Source organism: Chelon labrosus, assembly GCF_963514085.1.
Source record: "Chelon labrosus genome assembly, chromosome: 23".
In the NCBI taxonomy this organism is placed as follows: Eukaryota; Metazoa; Chordata; class Actinopteri; order Mugiliformes; family Mugilidae; genus Chelon; species Chelon labrosus.
Window position 1 is genome coordinate 14,100,075 of NC_140356.1, and position 26,678 is coordinate 14,126,752.

At 45.9% G+C, this 26,678-nt stretch overlaps 1 protein-coding gene across 1 annotated transcript in view; it reads left to right on the forward strand.

Annotated features, from left to right (window-relative positions):
- Positions 1–26,678, forward strand: part of snd1 (staphylococcal nuclease and tudor domain containing 1) — a 174,864-nt gene that overhangs the window by 110,729 nt on the left and 37,457 nt on the right. Inside the window, exon 18 of the mRNA XM_084573206.1 lies at positions 22,619–22,760. Within this exon, the coding sequence (XP_084429332.1) occupies positions 22,619–22,760 (142 nt within the window). The remainder of the gene's footprint in view (positions 1–22,618; positions 22,761–26,678) is intronic.

The window sequence follows — 26,678 nt, forward strand, 5'->3', positions numbered from 1 at the left end:
ACCACGCAGTCAGCACTTGCGGTTAAGGTCACCGTGTTGTGAGAGCGTTTCATCTGGAGTTGGAAATAGCCCCCCCAAATATTTGCTGCTATCGTCCCGAGTCGTCGTCTCTCCTCGACGGGAGCCCTTTGATGGATCGAGGCCTCTTTCACAATGATCCTGATCTCACCCTGCATTTTCATTATGGCTCCACAAGTCACACCTGCCAGATGCCAGAAGTGCCCCAGCCAGCTGTCATTGTTGTCCTCTTTTTCTCCATCTTCTTAACGTATTTTCTTTTACCCCGTGCTACCTCTCTCTCTCTCTCGCTCTCTCTCTTCCACTTATTTCTACCTATTTGGGTCCTTGAGGAGACACAAATGCCTCTTCTCCCCTTATAAATGTGATGCATTGTCGGAGCCAAGAAGGGGTTGTGTTCTTTCTCCTTCCCTAGAATCCATCATGTTTTGTAGTCGGTGTGTTTCTACTCCCTGTCTTGCTCTTGGCACTCCTCTTTTTCTTACAATTACTCTCCGCCCAGGTCTCTATTCTATTTCTTAAAACACTAAAAGCAGAGAGCTAAACACCTCGGAGAGTGGCGCGCAGGTGAACCTTTGCCTTTGTCTGGCACGGGGGAAAAAAAAGAGATGCTCGCGACGTGAGCGCGCAGACGCTGCCATGTTGGATCCGACCGCAGCGGGAAGGCACATCCCTGACACCTGATAACGATCCCGCTCACCGGTTTTCCGACCCCCTTTTGCGGGGCGTCGAGACGGATTGACTTCCGCCGCGGTGTTTTGACTCGAGCTAACCCGAGTGTGGACAGGGCCGCGAGGAAAGGCGGCAGAATGGGGCCTGAATTGACCAGACAGACGGTGATTATGTTTGATGTTGGTTCGCCAAAGGCTCCGGTGGACAGATCAACCACTGCCTGATTTGTTTTGTGTGTGTAGTGGAGTGTGTGGGGGCACGGGGCAGTTTGGTTGCATGTGTGCGAATGCATACTGTGCAACTTGAAGGCAGATGAGGTGGGACTTGGGTATTATAATTAACCCATAGAGACCATCTCGTGCAGAGAGAAAAGCTGAGAGCTTGGCAGTTTTTTTCTGTCTTTTTCTTTTGAAGTTGCGGCTGGTCTTTGTCTGTGCGCAGGCTGAAGCTAGGTAGGGCAGATTGCATCCCTTCCCACCTCCCCTCTCCCTCCTCCTCCTCCTCCTCTTCCTCCTTTCTCATTGCCCTCTCGTTATTGTCCCTACGGCTGTAGATATGGAAGACATCGGTGGTACTGCTGTGTCAGGCGCCTCCACGCGAAAAAAACAAGGTTGTCGTAATGAAGCGGACTAAGGATGTGTGTACACACACACACACACTCATTAAGGAAAACTTTGCGTTGGTGGTCCAGCAGGGACCTGGGACAGCAAGGGGGGATTGAGGCTTGCTGCAGTAGCATCCTGAACCAAAACTGCTTAGTTCGAGTGACTTAAGTGAATATGAGATTTCGCTGCAATGAGACCAATGGGACAAAGTGATTGTGTTCTAAATGAAGCTTTCCAAAGGGTTTGAAGAAGAGCCTTTTCCAGAGCTCAGCATGTTTTCATCTTGCACATCAGCACCTCTTGGAACAATATTTGGAGCAGCCCTCACAGCAACTCTCCCAACATGCTGAATGCTCACGTTGTAGGCCTCGGCCCGTTCCGAATTCTCTTTGCATTTGTTCGTGGCTAAGCTATTGTTTAGATAAATCTCTCTAAAGCATGTCACCCAGCGAGCATTGTCACTGTCGTGCTTTTCAAACTTGGGACGTTGTTAAAATAGGTTTGCACAACGACTCCGTTGATGCCCAATCTACTGCCCGGATTTATAACACATTCTCGTGTATATTTGGATTCTCCTAGAGGCAGGGGAAAAAAAAAGCTAATTCTAGCTACCCAGGCGTCTCCGTAAACCAGACTCATTGCAGAAACGGTGCGTTTTGTCATCGTAATACGAGACGTCTCATTGCATCTATTCATCTGATGTTCCAGCGCTCCCTCGCCGCGGCTCAGAGAAATAAATTTGACAACATAGCAGGAGTTTGGCTCGCAGTGGATTGGGAGGGAAGGCTTCGACTGCGGAGTTGCTGGATGCGGCTTTCACGCGAGCTCTCCTCAGACCAAACCCAGGTGTGGGAGTCGGTTTGCCGATATTCGGTTATGCTTCGGGGACCTTCGGATTTGAGAAACATAAAAATGAAACGCTCTGAAATTAAGAGGCGGCATCGGGAGAGGGAGAAATCGATTTAAACTCCCAGAAGCTCTTGGTTCTACTTTGCAAGTCAGTTTTTCACCACTCCCGCAGTGCTTTTGCCAACGTGCTGTATATTCTATAAATATTACATTAAGGCATATATCTGCTTGATAAAAGGTGACCCAGTAGCTGTTAATTGGCAGAGGAAAGAAACGTGCCTGTAATTGGAGTGGCCTAATTACGAAGAGGTGAATCAACAATCGGTCCTCAATAATAACTGAAGTGTGCTTTCTGTTGAGCAAGGGTTTTTTTTTTTTTTTTATTTTACTGTAATTACCCAACCTTGAAGGACATTAACACACTCCGATGGGTCTCAGAGTGGGTGAACGGAAGATAGAGAAGAGAGGGAGTGGGAAAAGAGCAAAAGAGGATATGACAACCCCTGTTAAAGATATTTCATGTCACGGGACTCTTCTTCTTTCATCGTTGCCCGCCCTTCTCCTTCAGTCTTCCTCAGCCCTCTTCAGAGACCGTTGTCTTTCTTTTAATCTCTTCAGAGTCCTTATGCTCACTCTCTTCGCTTGTTCTCTTTTCTCCTGTCCTTCTTCAGCTAATCATTGAATCATGCCCCCGTTCTTGTTTTTTTTCTTCTTTTCTTGGCCCGCGACTGTGAGTCGTTCACCTGCAACACTTGTACCCTTTTTGACTGGGGGGGGTGGACATAAAGCCAGGATCTGGTGCTGCCGTTCCTTATATTTCACCCGTCCATCAGCTGCACTTGTCAGAAACACTTGAAGCATCATCGATCTGACATTGAGCTTAGTGATGTGTCCTTGGCAGAGCCTGATTGAAGTACGTAATCTTGTTTCAGCTGTCTTTTTTTTTTTTTTTTTTTTGGGGTGGTACCTAGAGTTGCATGCCCAATCAAGTTGACTCTCTCTTTGCCCAACAGACCCAACAGTCTATAGGTATACATTCACACATAGCCCAGATCAACCATATATACATATACTTGTTTTGCTGCAAAGCAAATCCGAACTCTTATTTGGCGCCGGAGCTACAGCGACAGCCAAGACCGTACGCAGACCCTAACGCCGCAGCTGACGTGCACCTCCCCAGAAGCTGTGATTGGTCGGCTTGGTAGTAGCGTATTTCCGCTTTAGTATTTCCGGCTGCTTCTCCTCCTCTGCAATTTTCGAATTGGATTGTTTCGGATCAATTAAGATGGAACACAATCAGGTTAAAGGAGGAGGTTCGGCGATACGGAGATACAAACATTTGTATCAGTCGCCATTGTTGAAAGTGAAGCAGGAAGTAGAAACAAAAATTAGTCTGACTGGCAAAAAAGACAGCGCCGACGAGTGTTTGGGTGGAGTTTTTACATGAGCGCACAAGTATAAAGGGCTCACACCGACGTTGGTTACGGCGTCTACTATCTTAAATGAGCCTTTAGTCTCAAGGATCAGGTGTCTCACCTTGCAAGCAGAACACCCAAACCAAAATCCCAGACTTGCTTCTCGCTTATCTCTGGTTCTTTGCAGTTTTCAACGACTTTGCAAAAGCATCTCCCTGTCCCCCAACCCCAATCTAAGCTCCGTCTTCGCTGCAGTCAGCACATCACACACCTGGCTAAACAGCAGCACACCGTGGGTGAATCAAGATAATTGGGCTTTTAGCAAAGCTAATTGGCTTCTGTGTCCGTGTTCACGTTGTAGGAAGTTCACCTCTAGTAGAGTAGACTGGTTTTTGGCTCAAATGATTACCTGTGGTTAGCATTCGACGTGGCGTTGTATATCGTACCTGGAGACATCAACAGTGTTTGAAATTCAAGGAATTTTATTTGTACAATAACAGATATTTTCTGGTGCGTGTGTGGCATGCTGTTTATCAGTTTTCTGTAAATAGTCAACATAGAATTACATACTGGCAGCCTTGTTTGGTTTCCGTGGATTACGGTTCCTTTTCTATTAATACCATGCTTGGTGCTTTCTTGAGGCCTGGAGCCATTGAAATGCTTTCAGGGTTGCAATCTTTTTTTTTTTTTTTTTTTCCTTCCTCATTCCTTTCCCATTTTCTTGGCCTCTCATAGTGAAATAACCTGTGGCAGTCGCCTTGCAATATCATGGAAAAATGCTGGGGATTAATATTAAAGCAGCCCATCTATGGAGGCTTTGAAATAACAAAGTCAATTTCGCTCATTCTGCGGCTGACTCCGCCAATTGTTTCTCAAAATGAGATCTTTTTTAGCCAAATCCCTTCGCTTCTCTTGCAAATTATCTCCTCTTAACTTCAGCCATTTTGGTGTTTGTCCCTGGCTGATTTCCACTCCACAGAGAGAATCTTTTGGCCAATATAAAATAATTACTGTTACCTTTCTCTCGCAAATCGCATTAGACCTGGAAAAGGATTGAGATGTAGTAGAAGTCATTTGGGTGCAAACAGGATGATCGTGCACCCGCATTACCATTCCAGTCGACCCCTCGCCGCTGCGCCTCCAACACATTGCCACTGCTGCTGTCATTGTTGCCTCGTGATTTAACAAATGGAGGTGGTATAGTTGTTGAGACGGGAACAACAACCGTGACATGGCCAATCGCAGGAAGTGATACGCGCTTAATGGCCGGGCTCGACACCTGTCCAGTCCGTTAGAGGGGTAACGGGAGCGGGAGCTGAGGAAACTGCGACTCTTGTCTGGGTGAAAATGAAAGGGCTAAGGATCGGACTGCTGGCGTTGTCTTGTCCCGTCCCTTTGCCTCGTTGCAATCATCACAACTTCGTTGTGTAGGATGGAGTTCACTTCCACATTCCACATTATTTCTAATGACTTCTTTTCTTAGCCCTTCTAACCTTGCAATAGTTTTTTTGCTTCCCTGAATTTTTGGCTTCTTTGCACGCGATGCTATTCCCCCTGTGTGTTGGTAGGAGATAATAAAGTAATGGAAAAATCCTTACTTAGTGTAGCGTCATATATCTTTGCAGCTTTAGTTATATTCTCGGGGTCACGAGTGTGCGCGGCTTGTTTGCATTTCCTCAATTGCTTTTTGGAACCGATTCAGAGGAGTCCGTTATGAGACTTGGAGCGCTTGAACTTTCGGATGGAAAAGAAAGGCACTTTGTCTGGTCGCATAGTGCCAGCTCCAGCAAACTTCCTCATCTTAATTTAATAATTTTGGTCCTAGGCCAGTATTGGTTTTGAGTTTTGTTTTTCCTTTTTTTTTTCTTTGTCTGTGTACGTGTTTCCTCCAGGGATGAGGCATACAATTTAATCTGAAGTATTTCGGAAAGCGTATTACGTGCATTGTGCAGACCGTGCATAATGCAGTTATTGTATTTAAAACTGCTGATTCAAGGCAGCTAATGTCACAACACCCTAGTGTTACTCAGACATGTTGCGTATCTGCAAATGATAACACTGAATAATGCATTTTCTACATACAAAGGCCCGTAGAGAATACTTTGTTGCAATTGTGTCTGTTACAGATCATACAATATATATCGCTATATACTTTATGTCCTTACGAGTGTTGTTTCTCTACTGATGGGGCTTCTTTTAGTCTCAAACGCATACATATTAATGTGCCACAATGTGCCAAGGCCTTTTCAAATACCAAAAAAGCTAATGGCAGAACAAAATGGGGTCAGTGGTAACATTTTGCTCAGTCATCTCCAAGACGGAAGGCCAGAAGAATCGTTATGTCGCTGGCGATTTGCATTTTTTTGCCCTTTAGGAGATGAGTGGCTAAAGCGGTGCCAAAAGTCGCAGTGTATCATCCCTCCCGTGGTCGATCTATTGACGCCGGTCTCGCTTGTGTTTCGAATATATCATCCGAAGTATTACATTGTCCCGCGCAACTGTGAACCCTGGTCTGATAACCATCGGAGCCCAAGGCCTTGGCTTCTCTTGTGTATTTGGCTGGAACACAGTGTTGTGGCTCTGAGTAACAATGAACAGGTTAGCGGAGTGATGACTCATGGTGCAGCAGTCCTCAGACCACCTTTTGTTCCGAGGATTTGAGAGCTGGGTGTTTTTGAACAAATGTACACCGATCAGCCACAACATTGTGACCGCTGACAGAAGAAGTAAATAACACTGAGCATCTTGTGACAATTCAACGTTCTGCTGGGAAACTTTTGGACCTGGCATTGGTGTGGATGTTACTTAGACATGTAGCACCCATCTAGACCAGACCAGGCACCCCCACCCTATAGCGATGAAACCTGACACAGGTACACACACAAAAACGGTTTAGGAACAACTAAAAAAAACAGCACAAGGTGTTGACCTGGCTTCCAAATTCACTAGATCCCAAACTGATCAAGTATCTGTGGGATGATAGAGGCCTCTCTCCTCAACCCATAGGACCCAAAGGCCCCCATTCTGTTGCAAGACACCACAGGACACCCTCAGAAGATGAGTCACAACTGTTTTGGAGGCACAAGGGAGACCTACACAATATCAGGGAGGTGGTCATAATGCTATGCCTATGGTGTTTTTGCAAACTGTTAAGACACTCAGGTACTCCTGATTATGATTATGCTAATCCTTGGAAACCAGAGCATAATATGAGCCAACTAGCTGCATGCTCAGTAAATAATAATATTCTGAATCTGCCTCAAGCACTTTTTGACTTTTTGACTTTTTTGCAGTACTATGATACCACAACGGGGTATTGGATCGTTTTTTATTAATCAGTATAGCTGTTTCGTATGCAGATTCATAGCTTAATAATGCTCATGAGCACGAAAACTCTTGCGATAGCGTATCGCCTTTCAGATCAGCGGCTCAAGTCACGCCCAGTGCTGGAAATCATCAACGCGTTTCGGCGAGAGAGAACATTTGGCGCCGTCGCCGCTGTGTCAATACACAAGAAAAGATGAAGGTTGCGGGGTTTGTTGGCGAGTCTGAAAGGACAGCAGGATCACAGCAAGGGGACATTATTGCCTGCAGGGTGGTCACAATGGGAGAGTTGATCCGTGTGAGACCTCACATCGCTGGAAAAGATGGAGCGGACTGTACTCTCCATTATACGTGTGTGTATATATATATATGTATAATGCTAATTCCCAGGCTTCAGTCTGCATTGTGTCTTTGTGTTCGTATGCGACGGCGTACCATTTCCCTTTCTGTTTGTTTACTATCCCGTGATATTTGCATGCCAGTTTGCGTGTGTGTCAACTCCTGCCTTTCTTCTCAGCGCTGTGTGCACAAAACGAACCACCTACTGTACCACACAAAGGCAAAGAGCTGACAGAAGCTTTTTCATATGGCTGGAAGATTACATAATATGATTCTCAGTGTGCTGTGTACACATCCGCGCACAAAAAAACTTGGTTGCAGATGGAGGGAGGCGCCACACGTGCACACAAATACACAAACGCACACACGCCATACTCTGACTGTCTCTTTCCTGCTTACTCAAACACACTTTGTGCAGACAGACGGCGCGTGCACATGCGACACACACACACACACTCTCTCTCTCTCCGGGGACACCACCCCCACTTTAGTCGGCCGGCTGGACCCTCAGTGCCCCGAGGCGGAGAGACAGAAAGACAGAGAAAGAGATCAGTGGACCCAGTGATGTGTGTGTTATTTACACCCCAACTCCCACTCCTCTCTCTCTCTCTCTTTCTCGCTGTCTCGCTCCCTCTCCGTCTTCATCTTCCCTTTTCCCCCCCCAATTCCGAGCTGCAAACTCAGCACTCTGTCAGCTCCGCTCGCGGTCCCGCGGAATCGCACACGGGCGCGCTTTCCGTCTTCATCTGCCTCGCTCGCCGGCCGCCACCTGCAGAAGTCGGGCACGCGAACCTGCCTCTTTCAGGCGCGCTCGGCGGCGTCGCAGCAGTCTCACCTTCTGCTTTTGCTGAATTATACATTTACACGAGTTGCAGGGATTCCACGCCGACTTTGAAAATGTCATCTGAAAAATGCATCCGGCCACGAGGACATCGGGCCGGTCCTGAGGAGCACGCACGCTCTCACATGAACGATCTACTTGATGAAGCATGTGAACAGGAAGTGGGCCTTTTTTTTTTTTTTTTTTTTTTTTGTTTAGTGCATCAATCCCTCCGTGTGTGCATTTGGTGTCCTCAGTCTGCACACAGTCCTCACTGTCCACTTCCCCCTCAGCTTCCTTATTATGTACACGTTCTCCGCGTTCGCTTATATGTCTGCGTGTCCTTGGCCTCGTGCTTTCCCTTCTCCAGTCATGCACGGGATTCTTGCGGGCTCTTAGCAGAGGTCCTCGGGGGCAGGTTTGCGGCTGCCTCCGGTTCACCAGTGCAGAAATAACCCAGGCAGTCGCTCCCGCTCCCGCTCCCACCCCTCGCTCCCCCTCCCCCCTCCCCCCTCACCCCCTTTTCGCTCCGCTGTCAAGATGAAGGTCTGAGGCCGCGGGACGGCGAGGCTGAAAAGAGTGAGAGGAGGTGAGACGCCGGCGGAGAGCATAATGTGATATGACGTAGTGCGTCGCATTGTGGCTGATTAACACATGCTCAGCTCTGTCACCCGCAATAGAAAAACACAAACCCCCAGGTCTGCCCGTCTGCCTTTTTGCATCCCCCCCTCTTCCTCTTATATCTTAGGGCTCCCTTTTTTTTTTCTCCCCCTCTTCTCTGCCCCAATTTCTCCTCTCCTCCAACTCTGCTGATTAAAGTAAGTGTGAAGGACATGGCACTGACTGGAGTTGGACGAGTGGATTATTTGCTCCCTTCTTTTTTTTTTCCTTTTCTCTGGTTAGACCCTCCTGGGACACTGTAAGGAGACACTTTTCCACTCGGTTTGCCGGGGACCGGTTGTGGCTGACTGCTTCCCACCGGCACTACAATGAGCGCGCGCAACACGGGCAGCGAGCCTTGAATTTTTAACACGGGACACGTTTGACCTCGGACCGCGCGGCTTTGATTAGCGAGTCGCAAAACAAAGGTTATTGCCCCGGGAGCTCGGCGCAGACACTTAAACGCCGCTTATTTACCTGGAACTACTTAACCTTGAAAACATATCCTTACTCGACGTTTCTGAAGATTTGATCAGATGCACAATATAACTTGCATCGGTGACATTGCCGTAACCTTGCAGCGGTTTTGCACAGACAAACGTGAGCATCCATCACGGGCAGAAGCGGCGCTGACATTTTTCCCCCCTGCAGATGACTGACATTTATGTATTTTTGAAGTCATTCAGCAGATGCTGGGAAAACATTAAGAGCGCATTTTTATTATATTTTTTTATTTATTTATTTTTTGCTTCAGGTGTCCTCTCTAATCGTCCTTATTTAATCAGAGAAGAGGCGCAGCGGGGCGGGCTCTTCGCGATGGCACTAAAAATAAGGCGCGCGCAAGTTATAGTCGTTTACACACACTTTGACATTTTTTTAGGGCCCCTGCTCGGAGCCACACTTAACTCCGTTTAATATGGGTCGGCAGTGAAACACGCCTCCCTTACTTTTTTTGCCTCTCTGCTCGCCCGGCTGTTCTCCGCCGTCTAATGAAATGCTAAATATTTGTTTCTTCGGGGCGCTATTTAAATGTTCCCCGCGCTGGTCGGGATCTTCAAACCCCCGTCCCTCTTAATGAGTTCTGCTTTTATTAGTTCCCCGGCGTCGAGATGAGACCTCGTTGTCACCTGAAAGGGCGTCGGAGCTGGCTTTGACGCCGCTGACCTCTTCGTCTTTTAGCTTCCTCTCAACAGCGACACGTCTACTTTTAAGCCAGAAACGAAAAAGATTTCCGTGTACCCCGCGTGGATGCGAACGCCTCATCAGCTCGCTTTATTACCTGCGCACAGACACAGTTGCAGGCCTCTCTTGGTTGAGCAGCCAATTCTATTCCTCTAAATGTATTTGCTTATTCTTTTTTCTCTCACTTTCCTCTCATTCTTCTACATTCCTCTCACTTTCTCTCCCAGCCACACACACACACACACGCCTTCAACTCCTCCACTGTTTTTCTCTCTTTCATTTTCTTCTTGCCTCAGTACCTACACACCATCATCATCATCATCCCCCGTCCTTCTCTTTGCCATCTCATCTTTAATTCAACCTCTTTTGTCTTTCTGACTCCCTTATTCCCATTCTCCCTTTTACACTTTCCCAATCTAAGCCCCGAATTAGGCGCCCTATTTATTATTCCTCCCTTACGCCGCTTGCTCTCTAATGCTTTCTCGCTGAGAAGAGTTGCATTGATTCGCTGATGTATTTTTTAATCTACTGTCCTCTTAAAGCGGTTTTCTGGTGCTTCCCAACGAGAGCACCCAAATAGAAGTTTGTGTCCCTGCAGTTCCTTCCCTTTTTCAGAGGAAAATCATCCCGCTCATTTGTCTCGGCGGCTACTACCTGTCACCCTACTTTTCTGGAGCAGTTTCCCGTATTACAGAGGTGACACGAGTCACGTTTCTGCCAGCTGTTGGGAACTATAACCGCCGGGAACAATCCCGGGATAGTCCAACAAACTGTAATACGTTGTCGTGACCGTAGCCGGGTTATAAATCGCCCATCGCTCGCGTGTGATACGGCATTCAACATGTTTGTTAGACCCTTTAAAAATGCTCGCCTTTAATGGAAAATGGATGGATCCTTTTTCACGGGCCGTCAACCTTGGAGTATGGCGACTTGCCGAGAGAAGAGGAGATGGATGAATACGAGGAGGCGGCAGGAGGGAGGCTGGATAGGAGGGAAGATGGACGGTTAGCAGATTGGATCTTACGGCTAATGGTGACTTGGTGGTGACAGATTCAGATTGCTCTCCCACTTTATATATGCTTTGCATTGACCGTTACGTGAGCATCTTTTGTTGGTCTGTTTTGACTGACCCTTATAGACTGTTTAGACATATGCGTCAGTTTGACGCTGTAGCTACGGTGACAACGGAGTGCATATGTAGATCCTGTGCGGACCCTAGCGCCGTAGCCAACAATGCTTGGTCCGCTTGGTAGTAACGAGTTTCCGCTTTAATATTTCTGGCTGCCTCTCCATCTCCGAATTGATCATTTTGGATAAATAAAGATGGAAAACACTGAGCAAAGGTTAACTGAAGAGGTTCGGAGATATAAGCATTCGTATGACTCGTGTTTGGCGAAATTTCCGCAGAAGTTTCAGTCGCCATTGTTGAAAGTGAAGCAGGAAGTAGAAACAAAAATTACCCCAACTGGCAAAAAAGACACAACGCCGACTAGAGTTTGGTACTGGCGTAGGCTACGTCCCTATGTCCCTCCGTCCCTACGTCCCTACATCCCTACGTCTATGTCCCGCAGTACTTTTAAATGAGCCTTCAAGGACGTGTCTAATCTATGCTGCTTCATCATCCAAACAGAAAGTGGGACGCTTTACTAAAAGGCCATGCGACGTACATGAAATAACCTGACACTTTCTGTGAAGATCCAAGCGCGAGAGCTTGTTTTTCATACTAATGCTTAAGCGTTCCCTTCTTAATTTAGGTCACTCCACATCCACTGGGTTCAGTCTCCTGGCTTTGCTAGCCCAGCAGAAAACACTCTAAATCTAGAGAATGGGACCACTCTGCTAGTTTTTGTGCATTTCACAGACTTTCTGTCTTTTCCCCTCGCTCTCTCTTCTTGCCTTAGGGAGAGACGGTTACGTAAACAGGCTCTCGTCATCCCTGCACTTCCGATTCCCACTGTTGTACCAGTTTCTTTTCATGCCCCTCTTCCCTTTTTGCTCTGTTTGTTCTCTGTCTTTTTTTTTGCGGTATATACCAGATATCATGCTGCCTATTTCTTCCACTTCCTCCATGTATTGGTGCGGGTCTCTTCCGTAAACCATTTTGCATGGTTCCAATGTACTTGGGACACAGATTTTGTAGAGTCACCGTAATAGGCAAGGGTTTCTCGAGATGTTTGGATGGTTGATGGTTGAACAATATTAACAGAAAATTGAGATTAGTTCAACTTCATACCCGCTCATTTTGCATTTTTTTGGCTATGATCATCATTTACTTTCCACGGTGTCTTGTACCTAAGACTTGCAGAACACTTGCAGCAAGAGCAAGTGCCTATGCAGAATAAATGAATGGAAATAAATCTAGAAAAAACTCACTTCTCTGCTACTTTTGAAGTGAAAGCTTTTTATTTGTGAGCTGCGCAGCGGGATAAGAACACATTGCGTGACACAGGAATCCCTTCCCCACGGGAAAACGCCGTCCGCGACTTTGCTTTAGGCTGGAAGCCTCCAGTGAACCCCGGGTGGAGCGATGACGTTGGCTGTACTTCTTTTTACCGAGCTGGCTCTGTTGATACACTCGTGATATTTTCAGGTTCTGTTTGTTTCGCTTTGACGCTTTTTTCTTTTATTAGGTGGGAAACCTACACTAGGGTTACCTTGGCAACCAGTGACTGGTCGCTAGAGACCTCCACTGTGGGTTAAGAGCTCTTCGTTTTATATGTGGATGGGACTTACTGTCACAATTAGCAATTTTAGCAATGCACATTTAAATTTTGAGTATTTTACTGCCAATCTCTATCAGTTTACCGTCTCCTAATTACTCGATCAGAGTTTAAGTTGTCGTAAAAAGAAAGACAGAAGATATTCTCTTCTTTTTTATCATTTAATGTCTGTTTATCACAGCAGTAGGTGACCATATCAGCCTTAGTTCCACCTGCAAAAATGTTCATTACCTCACTCATTTCCTAAATGAGGAACAGCAGCTGTTTGCGAACATCCGACCCCTGAATCACCCTACGAAATGTAGATTCACAGACGTCCAGGGGCTTTATGATGCTCACAGTATGGCCGTTTATTTATTTTTTTTCTCCTTCCTTTAGTCCTCTCCCCCTCCCTTGTCCCATTTATCTCTTTTCCTTGTCCTGTTTATGCTTTCTGTCGCCGTTCCTCGCCACATTCACATTAACCTCTCCGTCAGTCTCCCCCGGTCCCGCGTTTCTTCTCCCATAATCCCCCACCAGCAACAATCAGGACCGATCTACAGAGGAGGAAGGGGGTAAAAAAAAAAAAAAAATACAGAGGAGTAGCGGCGATGCCACCCCGCGAGAAACCGGTTGTCATGGCAACTAAGGGACGGACCAGCCTGTTAATTAAAAAGTTGATTAATTGCCTTTTAATTGCATACTTATACACTGTAACGTCGAAGTAGTCCTTTTTTTTCTTAATCACTCCGCTTTATACTTACTCTTTTCTGTCCTCGTTCTCCTCTCGGCGCTTTAAGCTCTCGTGTAATTTCCAGTGATCAGACGGACAGAGAAAGAGACAGAGGCGTGCTCTCGCGGACAATAATAATAATAATCCTGCCGAGCTGATATAAACATATCTCAAAGGGGAAGGGTGATTGAAGCGACGGAGGGCGTAAGGGACGACGGGTGGGGTGCCGTGCGGTCGGTGTTGATTTCCGCCCACCTTTAATCCAGGTGCGTGCGTTCGTAGGAAGAGGCTCGCCAGCTTGGCTCCAAGGTCACAAGAAAGACAGTTGTTGTGGTGGGGAATAGACACACATGACATTTGAAGGACAAAAGAAGACTTTGCCTTCCCTGATTGTGGTCAAAATGATTTTAATACTTTCACATTGATGGTTATTGGTAATTATGATACCGCTATAATTACCTGCAATATGAAATTAATGACATTAATGTTCAGTTTAGGCTTGAATTCTAAGTAAATCAAATATAAGCTTGATTCCTATCCTAACATATTAAATGGAAATGTATAACTTGTATAAAACAGATTATCAAATTGAAAAATGTTACTGGACGCACAGATACAGGTTTGATTCTTATCGCGGACTGGGACGTCTGCAGAATAATGTTCCCCTTTCAAGTGGTGCAGTGGGTAGTTTATCTTCTATATATCAAGATCCAAATGTTTCCAAATCTCAGATGTGTTTGCGTACTCGTGGTCACTCGTCGTCCCCTTCCCTTCAGGCCTCCACGCTTCACCCTTTGTGTAACCCTTTCTGTAGCTTCACAGGGTTAGGGTTGTGCAAGTGAATGCCGACCCAAATAGAAAACATTAATCATAACATGACTCATCCGTTGGTCGTTGAGGAAATTTCCTCTGCGGCGATTATCGAGATCGTTTCATTGCCCGGGCCTAAGGACAAGGACGAGAGCGAGAGTGGCCGCTCGTGTAAACAAATGCAGGATCGATGCAGGACAAGCGCCCCGCACACCCCCCCCCCCCCCCCCCCCTTTCGGCGGCGGCGGCTCATTTTTTTAATCAAGGATATCATGACGTTGAATCGGACAAAGAGTCCATCTTTAAGCACTTTGTCTCTTTTGCCTCTTAATCCAGACCTTTGAGGATCGAGTGTCTGTGTCACGCGCTCAGAGCTGGTCATCTCTTAATTGCATGCTGTATTCCCATGCGTTGCTTCTGCTTGCTCTGATCTTGTTCGTCTTTATTGGCTGCGGAAAAATAAATAAATAAATAAATAAAAAAACAGCCCACATGACATAAGGCTCCATATGCTGGAGCTACTACCTCCAGGGACGCTGCGTGCGGTTCCATGCGTGTCATCTCTCAGCTGGCTTCCTGTCCACACCAGCTGAGTAGGGTGGCACCCAGGAGTACGCTATCACATGTGGTTTTTTTTGTTGTTTTTTTCATCACATATGCATCAACGTGCTCTGTTTCTATGGTGACGCTATACCCCCCTGCTCCAATTCACACGCCGGTACCGCCGATTCCCCGTCGGGTGCAGGTTGGCGCTCCTTTGCTAATGGTACTTTGTCAGTGTCCCGACAGACCTGCTGCCATCGCCCACCCTAACACGCACGTCTTAAGTGGATCAATTTGTGTCAATTTAAAAAGTGTAACAAGTTGCCACCATGATAGCCTCGGGTCGTTACCGAGCCCTTCACTGCTGCGTGTGTGTTTGCCCGTGCCTTGTATGTATGTCTGTGCGCGTGTTTGTGCGCGGGGGGTCACATTAGCCGTGTAAGCCGGGGTTGAGTAGCCCCGCCGCCTGCCTGCTGCCTCTTTGATGGGAGAACATCTGTTGGCTGTGATATGAAGCTCGGGAGTATCTCCGTCTCCGCGCTTCTCCCTCTCCCCTCCGCTCGCTCTTCCGTTTCTGTTATGAATTCCCCAGCTGCTCGGCTCCCTCCCTTCACCTACAAAAAAAGAAGAAAAAAAAAAACCCCGTCCCACACCACCTGTGCAGTTTTAATGCATAATTTATCTGCTAAGTAACCACATCCGAGAGACTCATCCCTTACACCCGTGCTCTTGCCTCTCCCTCTCTGCCCTCGGTGTGGTTTCGGCTTGGGATTTAGTAGTGAACACCTATTTTCCTAATACTTCGGGTTAAGCAGATTTGGATTGATTGGGTTTCGGTGGCGGGAAGCGTGTCCAAGTGTTGGAATCCAGTCGTTGTGTAGCATCAGCTTGAACCCGGGTCATCCTTAGCCTTATATCTTTCCGTGGGATGTGTGTTCTGTTCAACCCATTTGCTCTAATGCAGCAAACGGGTTGAAATGTAGATGCCAAGAAAATACCAAGTTAAAAATCCATTAAAAAAATAACTTTATTAGTTTTCAGTATTGTAGAAAACTTCAGTTCAAACCTCTGTCTCACCTCTGTAGATGTTTCAGCATGTTTGAATTGTAACTGGCTGCAGACCAAGAGCTATTTTGACCTTGTTTTTTCTCTTCTTATTATTTTATTATTGGCAAGCCGTCAAATACACGATTGATTACAGATTTTATTCATCACTTTCGAAGCTTGAGTGCCGGTTCTGTGTCAAATCCCAAGAAGGAAAGCTTTTCTTGTGCAGAAATCTGAACCCAGTCCAGAAATTTGTCTTTACATCGTGAAAAATATTAATGTCTAACCCTATTTCTTTGTGTCTGCTTTATATGTTGTTGTTGTCTTACTGCGTGTCTGTCATAAACCCATCGCGTCCCCAGCCAGTGATGTACTAGTCTGGTGGGATTTCGGTTTTTACAGCTTGTCAAATAAGCCTGTGTGCGGCTGACATGTTTTGTCACCGTGCCTACTTGTGTGGCCTTGCAGGCCCGTAAGCAGTCGTATTGTATTAGCACACTGTGACAGGAGCGATGTTCCTACCGCATTGTAGCTCAACCTGGACCAATTTTTTCCCAAGGACGCAGCCGTGTTATACATGTGTTTGTGTGTGCTTATCACAGTATGTATGGTTTACGATGCGACGCTCCCATGCATTAAATCCGAGTAGGAGGACAGCGGGGAAGGAATGACAAGGAATCTTGCATATAATGTCCCCCGTCCTCTAAATCAGTTCTTCTGGCACCGCTGCGGCTTGCCCCTCTTACTTAGACCACCGCGACAAGGTGAGCCAGCAGGGTTAATGCACCATCAACAACCCCTCTTAACCTTGGAGGAAGGCCTTTTACGGGTTAGGTGGCGCGTTGGGTTAATGTCTTTCCGCTTTAGTGGACGAGAGCGTAGACACCGCCGTGACACCTGTCACTCCGCTCGCCGTGCGATCAAGATCAATGAAAAGATTGAGACAAGGAGGTTGCTTCATTTGAATTGGAGGCTGAAGTGGCCGCGGGCCTCTTGTGTCACATGCATAGTGATCGTTGTACCTCAAAAGAACCTCCGAGCAGTCAATAAATCAAAGTAGGTGACGCCGGTAGCCCGCCTGTCAGTCAGTCGAGCTTTATTGTACCTTTATGAGCTTTGAAGATTTAACTGACAGCGAGCTCTCATCCAGTGAGCGAGACCAGTTGTAAAGGAGCAAAGATGAGGAAATGGAAAAACCACACAAAGAGTTATGAGATCTCTCATAATTCAGCTGTTCATCAGCATTCAACCTTTGCTCTTGCAGATTTTGGCGTCTTTGTAGAATTAGTTAAGGCTTGATTAGCACCGGACAGTGGTGGAGCAAGCCGGCAGTCGAACTGACAAAGATGGCGGTCTCCAGTGGTACATCCAGGTTGGGATACAGGGCGTTTTTGAACCTCTGCATGTGTGCATCAAGTGCAGCTGCCTACAGCACAAGAACGACCGAATTTTAAAAGCCCACTTATCACTGGACCTGATGAACCTTCAGTTCTCGCAAGGATCGTAATGATTTCTGAAAGTTTATCTTAAGCGTACATAATGTGTATGATTAAGCACACTTTAGATGCTCTTGGAAAAAATTCAGCTCTCGGAAATTGCAGCTACAGCAAATCTACGCGACGTGCAGGGGCGCATCTCGGTTGAAGAAGCCGTCTATCTCGTTGATCACGCTCCGACGCTAATGGCTTCGTCAATACGGACAACATCATCGAGGTGCAGGAAATTCGGGGTCGTCCACCTGCCCGTCGCACGAACCTGTCCCACTCATTAACACGGCACCGCCGCTGGCTCCTAATGAGCTCTCCCTCTCTCTGCATGCCAATCAAACTCCTTTCTTGACCCGATTCTGTGCATAATGTCACGACTTGCAAAACGGAAAGTATACGCGGGCTATTAGGGCAGCATCTTTTTGTGAGAGCGTGTTGTTCGGCGGCGTGTTTAACTTTTTATTTTAATATGCAGAATTGTGACTCACCCGCATCTATACAAGGTAAAGTGAATCATGACTTAATGTGGACCCTTTCTATTTTCATGTATAGCTGTAAGCCTTTTGATGTGAGCTTGTAGGGGGGAAAAAAAAAAAGCTACAAGTGAACTTGGAGAGACGGAAGGAGAAGAAACGTGCCCTCGACTGAATTAATGAACCATTCTCTCTAAAGGGGATTCATCAGTGATCTAATAGGGGCTAGATTGATTCACAAAGTGCACTTTTATGAATAGCATGCTCCTATTGATTTCAATTGTTCTCTAAGTGTGATTGGATAATGAATTAGCAATGGAACAATGTAAAACCCACGTAAGAAGACGGGCCTTTCTGTATCATCTCGCTCGTGCTTCAGCTAGTCTTTGACGGCCGCATCGTTTCCGAACTGCACTGCTTCGTCCGGTTGCGAGGGGCTGAGCTGGCCTTGTCCACCGAGGTGTGTCGGAATTAAGACTCCAGTGATGTGTGTGCTGCAGCTGTCGAGCGTGCTTTTATGCAGCGCGAGCGAGCGGGTCAAATTAATCGTGAAAGATGCGCGCTCTTAATTTCTTGGCAGAGTGAAACTAAAACATGCTTTCTCTTGTGTTCAGTTTGCACGTAAATCCAGAGCGTTGGAGACATGGACCTGAAGAAGGGTTTGTCTTAACTGATGGAAAAGTTGGTGTTGAGCTTCGACTGTTTAATGAAAGTGGAGTCACTCCATTGAAAACTGGTTATGCCCCAGGCCAAGTAAAATAGCTGGGGTTGGCTTTGGCAGGAGGGAGTAACGCAGTCATACATGTCATCTGAGCACCATTGAGTTGATTTACTTCAGTTGGTTGCAGGACTATCCAATTCCGTAAGCATTTTTTCGTCCCAGGATATATTTAGAATATCGCCTGCTAACAAAGTGCAAAGCGAGCACTTGAAGTAGCAACGGTGAGTTTCGTCTCAATAGACCGTACGCACACACTCTACTACAATTGACACGCTGCCACATTTAATCAGCGCTCAAACCAGCCCTCACGCCCTCGCCCTGGCGCCACGTGTGTGTTCAGTCATCCATCTGTCTGCGGATTCACCCACCTGCGCTTGAATGTGGGAATCTATGAATGTGGCGCCTTGCTTCCCGGGACCTGCCGGGGCTCTTCATCACGTTAGAAAATATTCAGATAAATCGGCGCTAAGTTAATCAGCGGACCTCTCCGGAGCGCAGCTGCACTTAGCGTTGAAGAGGTACTCTTCAGTCGGCGAGGTATCTGGTGCGCCAGGACTTGGCACCGTCGCATCGCTCCAACAACTTGGCTTCAACCGGATAATTTGTCTTCGGGGGCTTTTACATATTTTTGCATCCAACGGCAAGAGGTTTAACTTATTTAAGAAATCCATTTGGCAGTTAAAAGTTGCAGTGACTGCTGCTAGGATTTCTACAAAAACAAGATATTTTTGGATCAATTTTTATTCTGGCGTTGGTGGGGAAAAAAGGAGGTGAATTCACAACATTAATCAGGTTTAACAAGAATAAAAGAAGCTTTAACAGAACCTGAGAACAGGTTTAATTAATCCACACATACTCCCAGTTTTTATTGTGTGATTCTGCATCATGTGCACATAAGATCAACCTTTCCCCATCATCATCACCCCGCTGGAATCACTTGTCACTTGTGTCATTCAAGAGTTGGGAAGGTCAACGTAACCTGCCATCTCTCTCAGCTTGGTCTCCATTATTTGGACGTGCTGTCCTTTCAACCTGAGCTTAATGGCCTGCCGCGTTTCCTTCTTTTTTTTTTTTGTTTTCTCCCCCCCACACACACATTTTCTATCTCCCCTCCCCTCTTCCCCGTCTTTTCGCTCTCTCTCTCATTGTCTCTGGCAGCTTGGTGGCTCGAGCGTCTGGCTGCAGTTGCGTAGCAGCAGCAGAAGCAGCAGTCACATACCTGCATTCAAGTGGAACAAACAGGATGGTTGGCTGCTTGCAGAAGGTCATCAGCCCAGGGCACAGTGTGTGTGTTGAAGGGGGGGAGGGGTGGCGAGGGGGGGGACGCGTGCATGAATGTGTGCATTTGTTTGTGGTTTAAAAAGAGATGGAGCTTTGCAGAGTTGCACTCGGACACGGTGCGCAAAACAAGTTTTCTTCTTTTTGTAGTCCAACTGATCAACTGGGAGTTTTAAAGTGGTTTTGTTCAGGTCTTCTTGTGTCTTATCACCGTGACGCCCATGCCTACCTCTGAACCGGAGGTCAACGTGAAACCCTGCAGCTGCGCTTGATGTCCAATCCCGCCATAAGCCCAAGCTTTTTGTTTACTGCCTTAGAAGTGCCACAGTGATGGCCGCCAGTCTAATGGCCGGCGACACCCTAATCTTTGTCGTCCCTAATTGATGCTGCAGGTTTGATTAAAAGCCAAGTCATGTCAGCTCAGTTGCAATGTGGGAAGCATGTTTATCCCCAGACGCTGTGTGTCGAAGCATTCGTAAATGATGTGTGCATGAGGCTGTGTATGTGTGTTATGCTAATCATACCTGTCTAATGCGCTACAGAGAAAAAAAAAAAAAGAAATCCTGGTTTATCTTGAGGTTTACGAAGCGTGGCTGCATTTTCAGTCTTCATTAACCCCGCTCGCCCTCAATCCCCAGAATTTTTACCGGTTTACTTTCTGTCTTCCTTCCCTCCGTGTTCCCCCTCTCTTCTTCTGTCTTTTTATGTCGCATTTGCGGGATGAATAATTCAACGTAATTTGGTGGTGTGACCCTGTCATTTGTTTGCGGATATGCCGGGACACAGCGCTCGGTTTTCTGTGACTTGTTTCATTGGCTTTTCTACTACAGTTCTGACTTTAGCAATGTTTTCCTCCAACTCTAATTCACTTGTTTTTCCTGTCGTTTGCCTGCGCACACACACGCGCGACACACTCCTATACATCGCTGCATCTTGGCTCGCCGAAGAGCCAACGATGCCTCAGGTGTGATTAACTAAGCTTTAACGCTGCTGTAGCTCTGCAGATGAGCTAAGACAGAGTAAAAAAAATCACAACACTAAAACAGCTAATCTAATTAGCTCCAAGATACCATGCAGTTAAATAATTACCCAGAACCTAATTGGCTAATATCAGCGTGCTGTTGGAAAAAAAAAAAAAAAAAAACTCTTTTCCTCCTTTTTCGGTAACCTTTAAAAGTAAACACTTCCCAAATAGCCCGCAGAAATGAACGGTAACAAGCTGTGTCGCCGCGGCTGTACAAGGATTTGGAGCACCACGAAGCTCAGTTGCACTTTCCCGACTTTTTGAGTTCCCTCGCCTCCTGCGTCACAAGTGAATCATCTGGAGGGAGCTGATTGGTTCGCTCTCATCCTGACCATCTTGTGTCGGCGCATCTGCTTAATGCCGTTACTGTACTTGCATCTAAAAATTGCATTCCGTCTGAACAGCCACCCACTATTTCTGCTGCATCGCTTGCTTTCTGTGAACACACACACACACACGCCTGCCGACATCCATGCAGTTTGATATGTGGCCCAAGGCAAAGCACTACTCCCTAATGAGCCTCCTGCCCTCTGTATCTCCGGGGGAGCCGAGAGAGAACTAACCTTGATGCAGCTTAGAAAGGATGGAACCTGCTTGCACTCACATTCACATTGATGGCTTGTGAAAGGACCTCGGCGACTGCATTCTTTACCCAGCCCGTGACATTATCGACAACTACATGGCCAACCCCAACTCTAATTTTAACCTGATCCAAATTCTTACGTCAACCTTTAACCCGAGGCTAAAATAGCTTCTTGGAGAACTGAGAAATACCTTAACAAATATGTGCTCTTAGCTGAAGCATCTCTGTAGCATTATGGAGCACTAACACAGAGACGTGACATCATGGGCCTGTTCAGACCTTGCATTAAGATCTGATCTGGGCAATCCGATCACGTAAAAGGCAGGTGGGAACACCCCCAGGACGCATCTGAGAGATCCTATCTCTGTCGGCATTTGGAGGCTTATTCATCTTTTACTGATATACTTAACTTTATACTTTACTTATATATTTACATTTATTACCGGAGATCGCGGTGCGTGTAAATGCTTCCAGGGTTTTAGTTATAATCTGAGTTTTGGGCTACCTAACGTCAGGGTATAAATAATAACGTGTACGCCAAAGTCATGACGCGCACTCATAAAACGGCAATGTTCTCAGACATTTGTTGTATTTACATCTGCAAAATTCTGCCTCACCCCATATCTTGTCGGGGTTTATTTGCATGCAGAGAGCGAAACTCAGATCAGATCTAGAGATTCGTTTGGCGTCGCATATCAATGCCAAGTCTGAAAACGCGTATCTAAAGCTGGTCACTTGGAAAGTTACTGAACTAATATAAACTTTGAGGCAATTCAAGAACCCACGGGAGCAAAGAGTGGATTGACATATGACTCAAACACAAGGGTTCACCCAATGTTCGAAGCCTACTATCACCATGGTGAATTTACTGGCAGGAACCGAATTCGTGGTTGATGTTTCATTGCATTAGACCTATATTGGCAGCCTTTGAACGTTGGGTGAACCAAGATGGGTGGGTGTTATTGACAATATTTTCAAATAAAGCTGCAAGAAGAGCTAGCTCTGTCCACACACTAACAATATTCGTATGTTCCGCTTGTTTTATTTGGAAACATTAAGGGTGGGGAAATACAAAAAAAGGTTACCTAGGCAATCAAAGCCTAGGTAACCACTAGCGACCAACTGTGAGGTACAAAGCAGTGGGTGCATAGCTGTTGGATAAACAATAGACTGTACCAATATGCAGGTTGCTTCAGTGGTCTGAGATTGTTCCAATCTTTTTGTCCCCACAAATTATAGCAACATTCATTGTCCTATCTTAGCACCATGGTTGCATCACAAAGGACCGCTGCAGTCGTTGACTCATCTTTGTCAACTCTTTGTGTGTATATTACAGGTCTGGGCCAACTACGAGGAGAAACCAGTCGAGGAGGTTGTGCATGTGCATGAGGAGAAGGAACGCGTGGCCAACTACAGACCAGTATACGTCACTGAAATCTGCGACACCCTGCATTTCTACGCCCAGGACGTGGAGACAGGTACCTTGAGACTGTAAATCAGTTTAGGAAAGCTGAAATCCTTGACTAAATGCTGCAGTGATTAGCTCAACAGCACTATCTCCAGACAGCAGTGTGTGAACTCATTCCCTTTTAACACAAGGCCGACTTTATGAATGACAATTATGACAACCACTCCATCCTTTGCTGCATCATCCCATCTACCAGAAAGGACAAAACAAAGGATGTCCTACTTATTATGACTTCTGAATGACAGGAATGAATCAGATCTCCCCTTTCTTGTCAGTATGTTTAGAAGGAAGGGGAAAGGGTACCGATCGGATTGGCTAATAGCACCAAGAATTACTATTTTACACAATTAACCATTCAGGAACACTCAAGTACACTAAACCCTGCTTTCACAAATTAGCTGGAACAGATCCGAAGCCTTCATGCCAATCACTGTCCCTTCATCGTCTGCCAGTTTGCCAGAGCGGCTCGGGATGCTGAGGTCTTCCTCTCTGCCGCCCCCCACATCTGTCTTCACTGGCACTCCGCTGATAGAGGCCGTGAAATTGACTTTGGCCACCTTTTAATTTGCTTCGCTGCCATAATTAATTAATTTGCCTTCATTTACTGCCAATCTGAGCCCCGGCATCACGCGCGCCACATTAAAACCAGTCACACAGGAGTGTCTCCTCTCCCGTACCTTAAAACCCTCAGGTGATACGGTGAGCACAAACATCAGTTATTCATCTTTTTTTGCCATGAGCTGTAGATTCAAATCTAAAGCCTTCACACCACCTCTGGCTACTCCAGCTTCAATCCCCTGTTGTTCAGGTTATTGTTCATTGAAATCACATGGTGCCACGAAGAGACTAAAATGGTACCGTGTATGTCATATCTTAAAGGGGAATTACTGTTTTTTACAACCTGGACCTTATTTCTGGCATAAAATAAGATAATTTACTCACCCACATAACTTTTGTGTAATTTGTAGTCCTCCGGGAAATAATTAGATCTGCGTATATCCATATAGTGGGAGTGACTGGGGCACCGAAATGCAGCCTCTAAATAACGGCATTTCTGACCTGGACAATGTCGCCTCTGAGCGGCGCACGGACCCGTGTCGGTCGGCGGCTTGTTTATATGTAATTTGCTACTGCTATGGTTCATCCACAACCTCAGAATCGGAAAAATATTCAGCCATTTTGCAAATACTAGCGGCGCTCAAAGACGACATCATCCAGGTCAGAAGACATCATCCAGGGTCTGTAGGTCAATCTACAGACCCTGGATGATGATAACACCTAACTCCGGACTCAACAGGGAGTAGCACTAGCGTACGATAACAAAATATTAGAATTTCGCGGCAGATAATGCGTTATTTAGAGGCTGCGTTTCGGTGCCCCAGTCACTCCCACTACATGGATATACGCAGATCTAATTATCTCCCGAAGGACTACAAATTACGCAAAAGTTATATGGGTGAGTAAACGATTGTATTTTATGCCAGAAATGAGGTCCAGGTTGTAAAAAACAGTAGTTCCCCTTTAATTCTTTCAGTTACCTGTTCTCAGGAGATATAGACGATATAGGAGTGAAATGTTAAAACCTAACCAAAAATAGAGGAGTAGTTTAGGGAAATGCATGAAAAAGTTTTTATTGTATTTTAGCATATATCTCTATAAGTTCCTTGCATTTTTAAGAGGGAACACGACAAGATGCATGTACGAGTTTTTCTCAGCCGCAACCACAGTGTTGCATTTAAAGAAATTGTACACAAGCTGCATTTTTTATATTGCTGCTCTCAGTGTATTTTGACAAGAGAGCTGTGAGTTATTTAATCTTTTCTCATATAAAGGCTTGATTTTTAGATGATCCAGCAATGCTGGGGCTTTTTTATTTATTAATTTATTTATTTTCCCCCTTTAATTGGCCCGTGTTCTTCCACCAAGAGGCTTATGTGCTAGTTAAAGAAAAAAAAGTGTTATTCTCAGCAGGGAAGCAAAACCTGACCGGTCCCCCACCCCCACCCCACCCTCCTCACTTCCACTCATCTCCCTCTCCCTCTGCATCATGTTGTTTGCCCCTCCCCGCCTTCCTCCATCTCCTTTTCTCCCTTGGTTTCTTTCATTTTCGCTGACGCTCCCTCAAAGCTACATTAAGTCATACCAACCTCTTGAAGAGAACATCAAAGTGTTAGGGCCTGTAAAATCATAGAAGCTGAGTGCTTTGCAATATCATTACATGCCCCCACCCCCCCACCCCACAAAATTTCTGAAGTGAAGGAATTTATATACGCAGATAAGCTTGGAAGCCGAGGCTGAATTTCATGAATACTCTTCTGATTGCAGCTGATGACAACATACCACCTCATTTAAAACGTATGAAGGACGGAGTGGCTTTAACATTAATGCCACTCTTAATGGTGCAAAACATTTGGAATAGCTCGCTTTTTATGCGCGTGTTTTATGCGTTATGATTGCCCTCATTCCATGTGTGAAGCACTTTGGCCACACCAGTTAACCTCGAGCAAATTGTGTCTGCCAAGTAAGTCCCCGTGAAGCATTAATACTGAGAAAAAGCAAACTAAAAGTGTACCAGGCCGGATGTGTAATACTTAAAATGCTGATGATTTGTGTTGAAATTTTATAATGCAGTATATGAGGTTGCATAGACGGCCCTCATTGTATGTACACCAATCAGGCATAACATTATGACCACTGACAGGAGAAGTAAATAACATTGACCATCTTGTGACAATACAATATTCTGCTGGGAAACTTTTGGACTTGGCAATCGTGTGGATGTTACTTAGACATGTAGCACCCACCTAGACCAGATCAGGCACCTCCACTCCTTCATGGCAGCAGCCGTAGGAACGACTAAAAAAAAACATGAAGAACAGGACAAGGTGTTGACCTGGCCTCCAAATTCACTAGATCCCAAACTGATCAAGTATCTGTGGGATGTGGGATGATCCACAGAGGTCCTTCCCCTCATTCCAAAGGCCCCCACTAACAACATCCTGTTACCAGACACCACAGGACACCCTCAGAAGGCCCACGTCCATTCACTGATGAGTCCCAACTGTTTTGAAGACACAAGGGAGATCTATACAATATTAGAAAAGTGGTCATAATGTTATGCCTGATCAGTGTAATTCAGCATTACTGTTGGATGATTGGATAGATAATAATTTAGTAATCAATCTGTAAGCACAATTTAAAGTATGCGCCCATAGGAGCAGGCAGTTGATGTTGGGCCACTGATTTCTGTCTTTCACCAAACAGGGCAGTAACTAAACGACGTTTAAACCATTTTTTCCTGCTCGCCGCCTCATATTTAATCACGCTTGACCAAAAACTATATGTGCAGTTAGCCACCCTGATCATTCAATAGCATATGTTACCCCCACCTGTGTGTTCAAGTAGAGGCTCCGAGAAGAAAGGACGCCCTGGGAGTCTTATTTCGAATTTGTCGGACAGCTGTTCAGCCTGTCTTTACAGCTTGTTGCTTATCAAAGATGTCAAGGTGATTTATTATGTTTAACTGAAGAAGGGGCAGCCTATAGATTGCAGGGCTTTTGTTAAAAAAAAAAAAAAAATACAATAATATTCGCAGCGAGACTGGATGTCAGGAGGAAATGTTGTGATTGTTATGTAGGCTTTAGCTTAAATAATGAACAAAGATTAATAAATGCTGGTTTAAGGGAATGTATCAGCAATCGTCGGACTGACAGGCTTATTGGAAAATGTTTATTTATCACTTAGGCCTTATTCGAATTCAGCTGCATCCCAACTTCACAGAAGATCTTCCTGATCCAAGACCACTCCAATAGTAGTTGGATTGCTCTCTGCCACATCTTTATTTTTCACAATTTTAGAAAGATTAGAGTCAGTGTTTTGGCAGCCACCTCCACCACTCCATTCGCCACATGGAGCAAACTCTTTTATG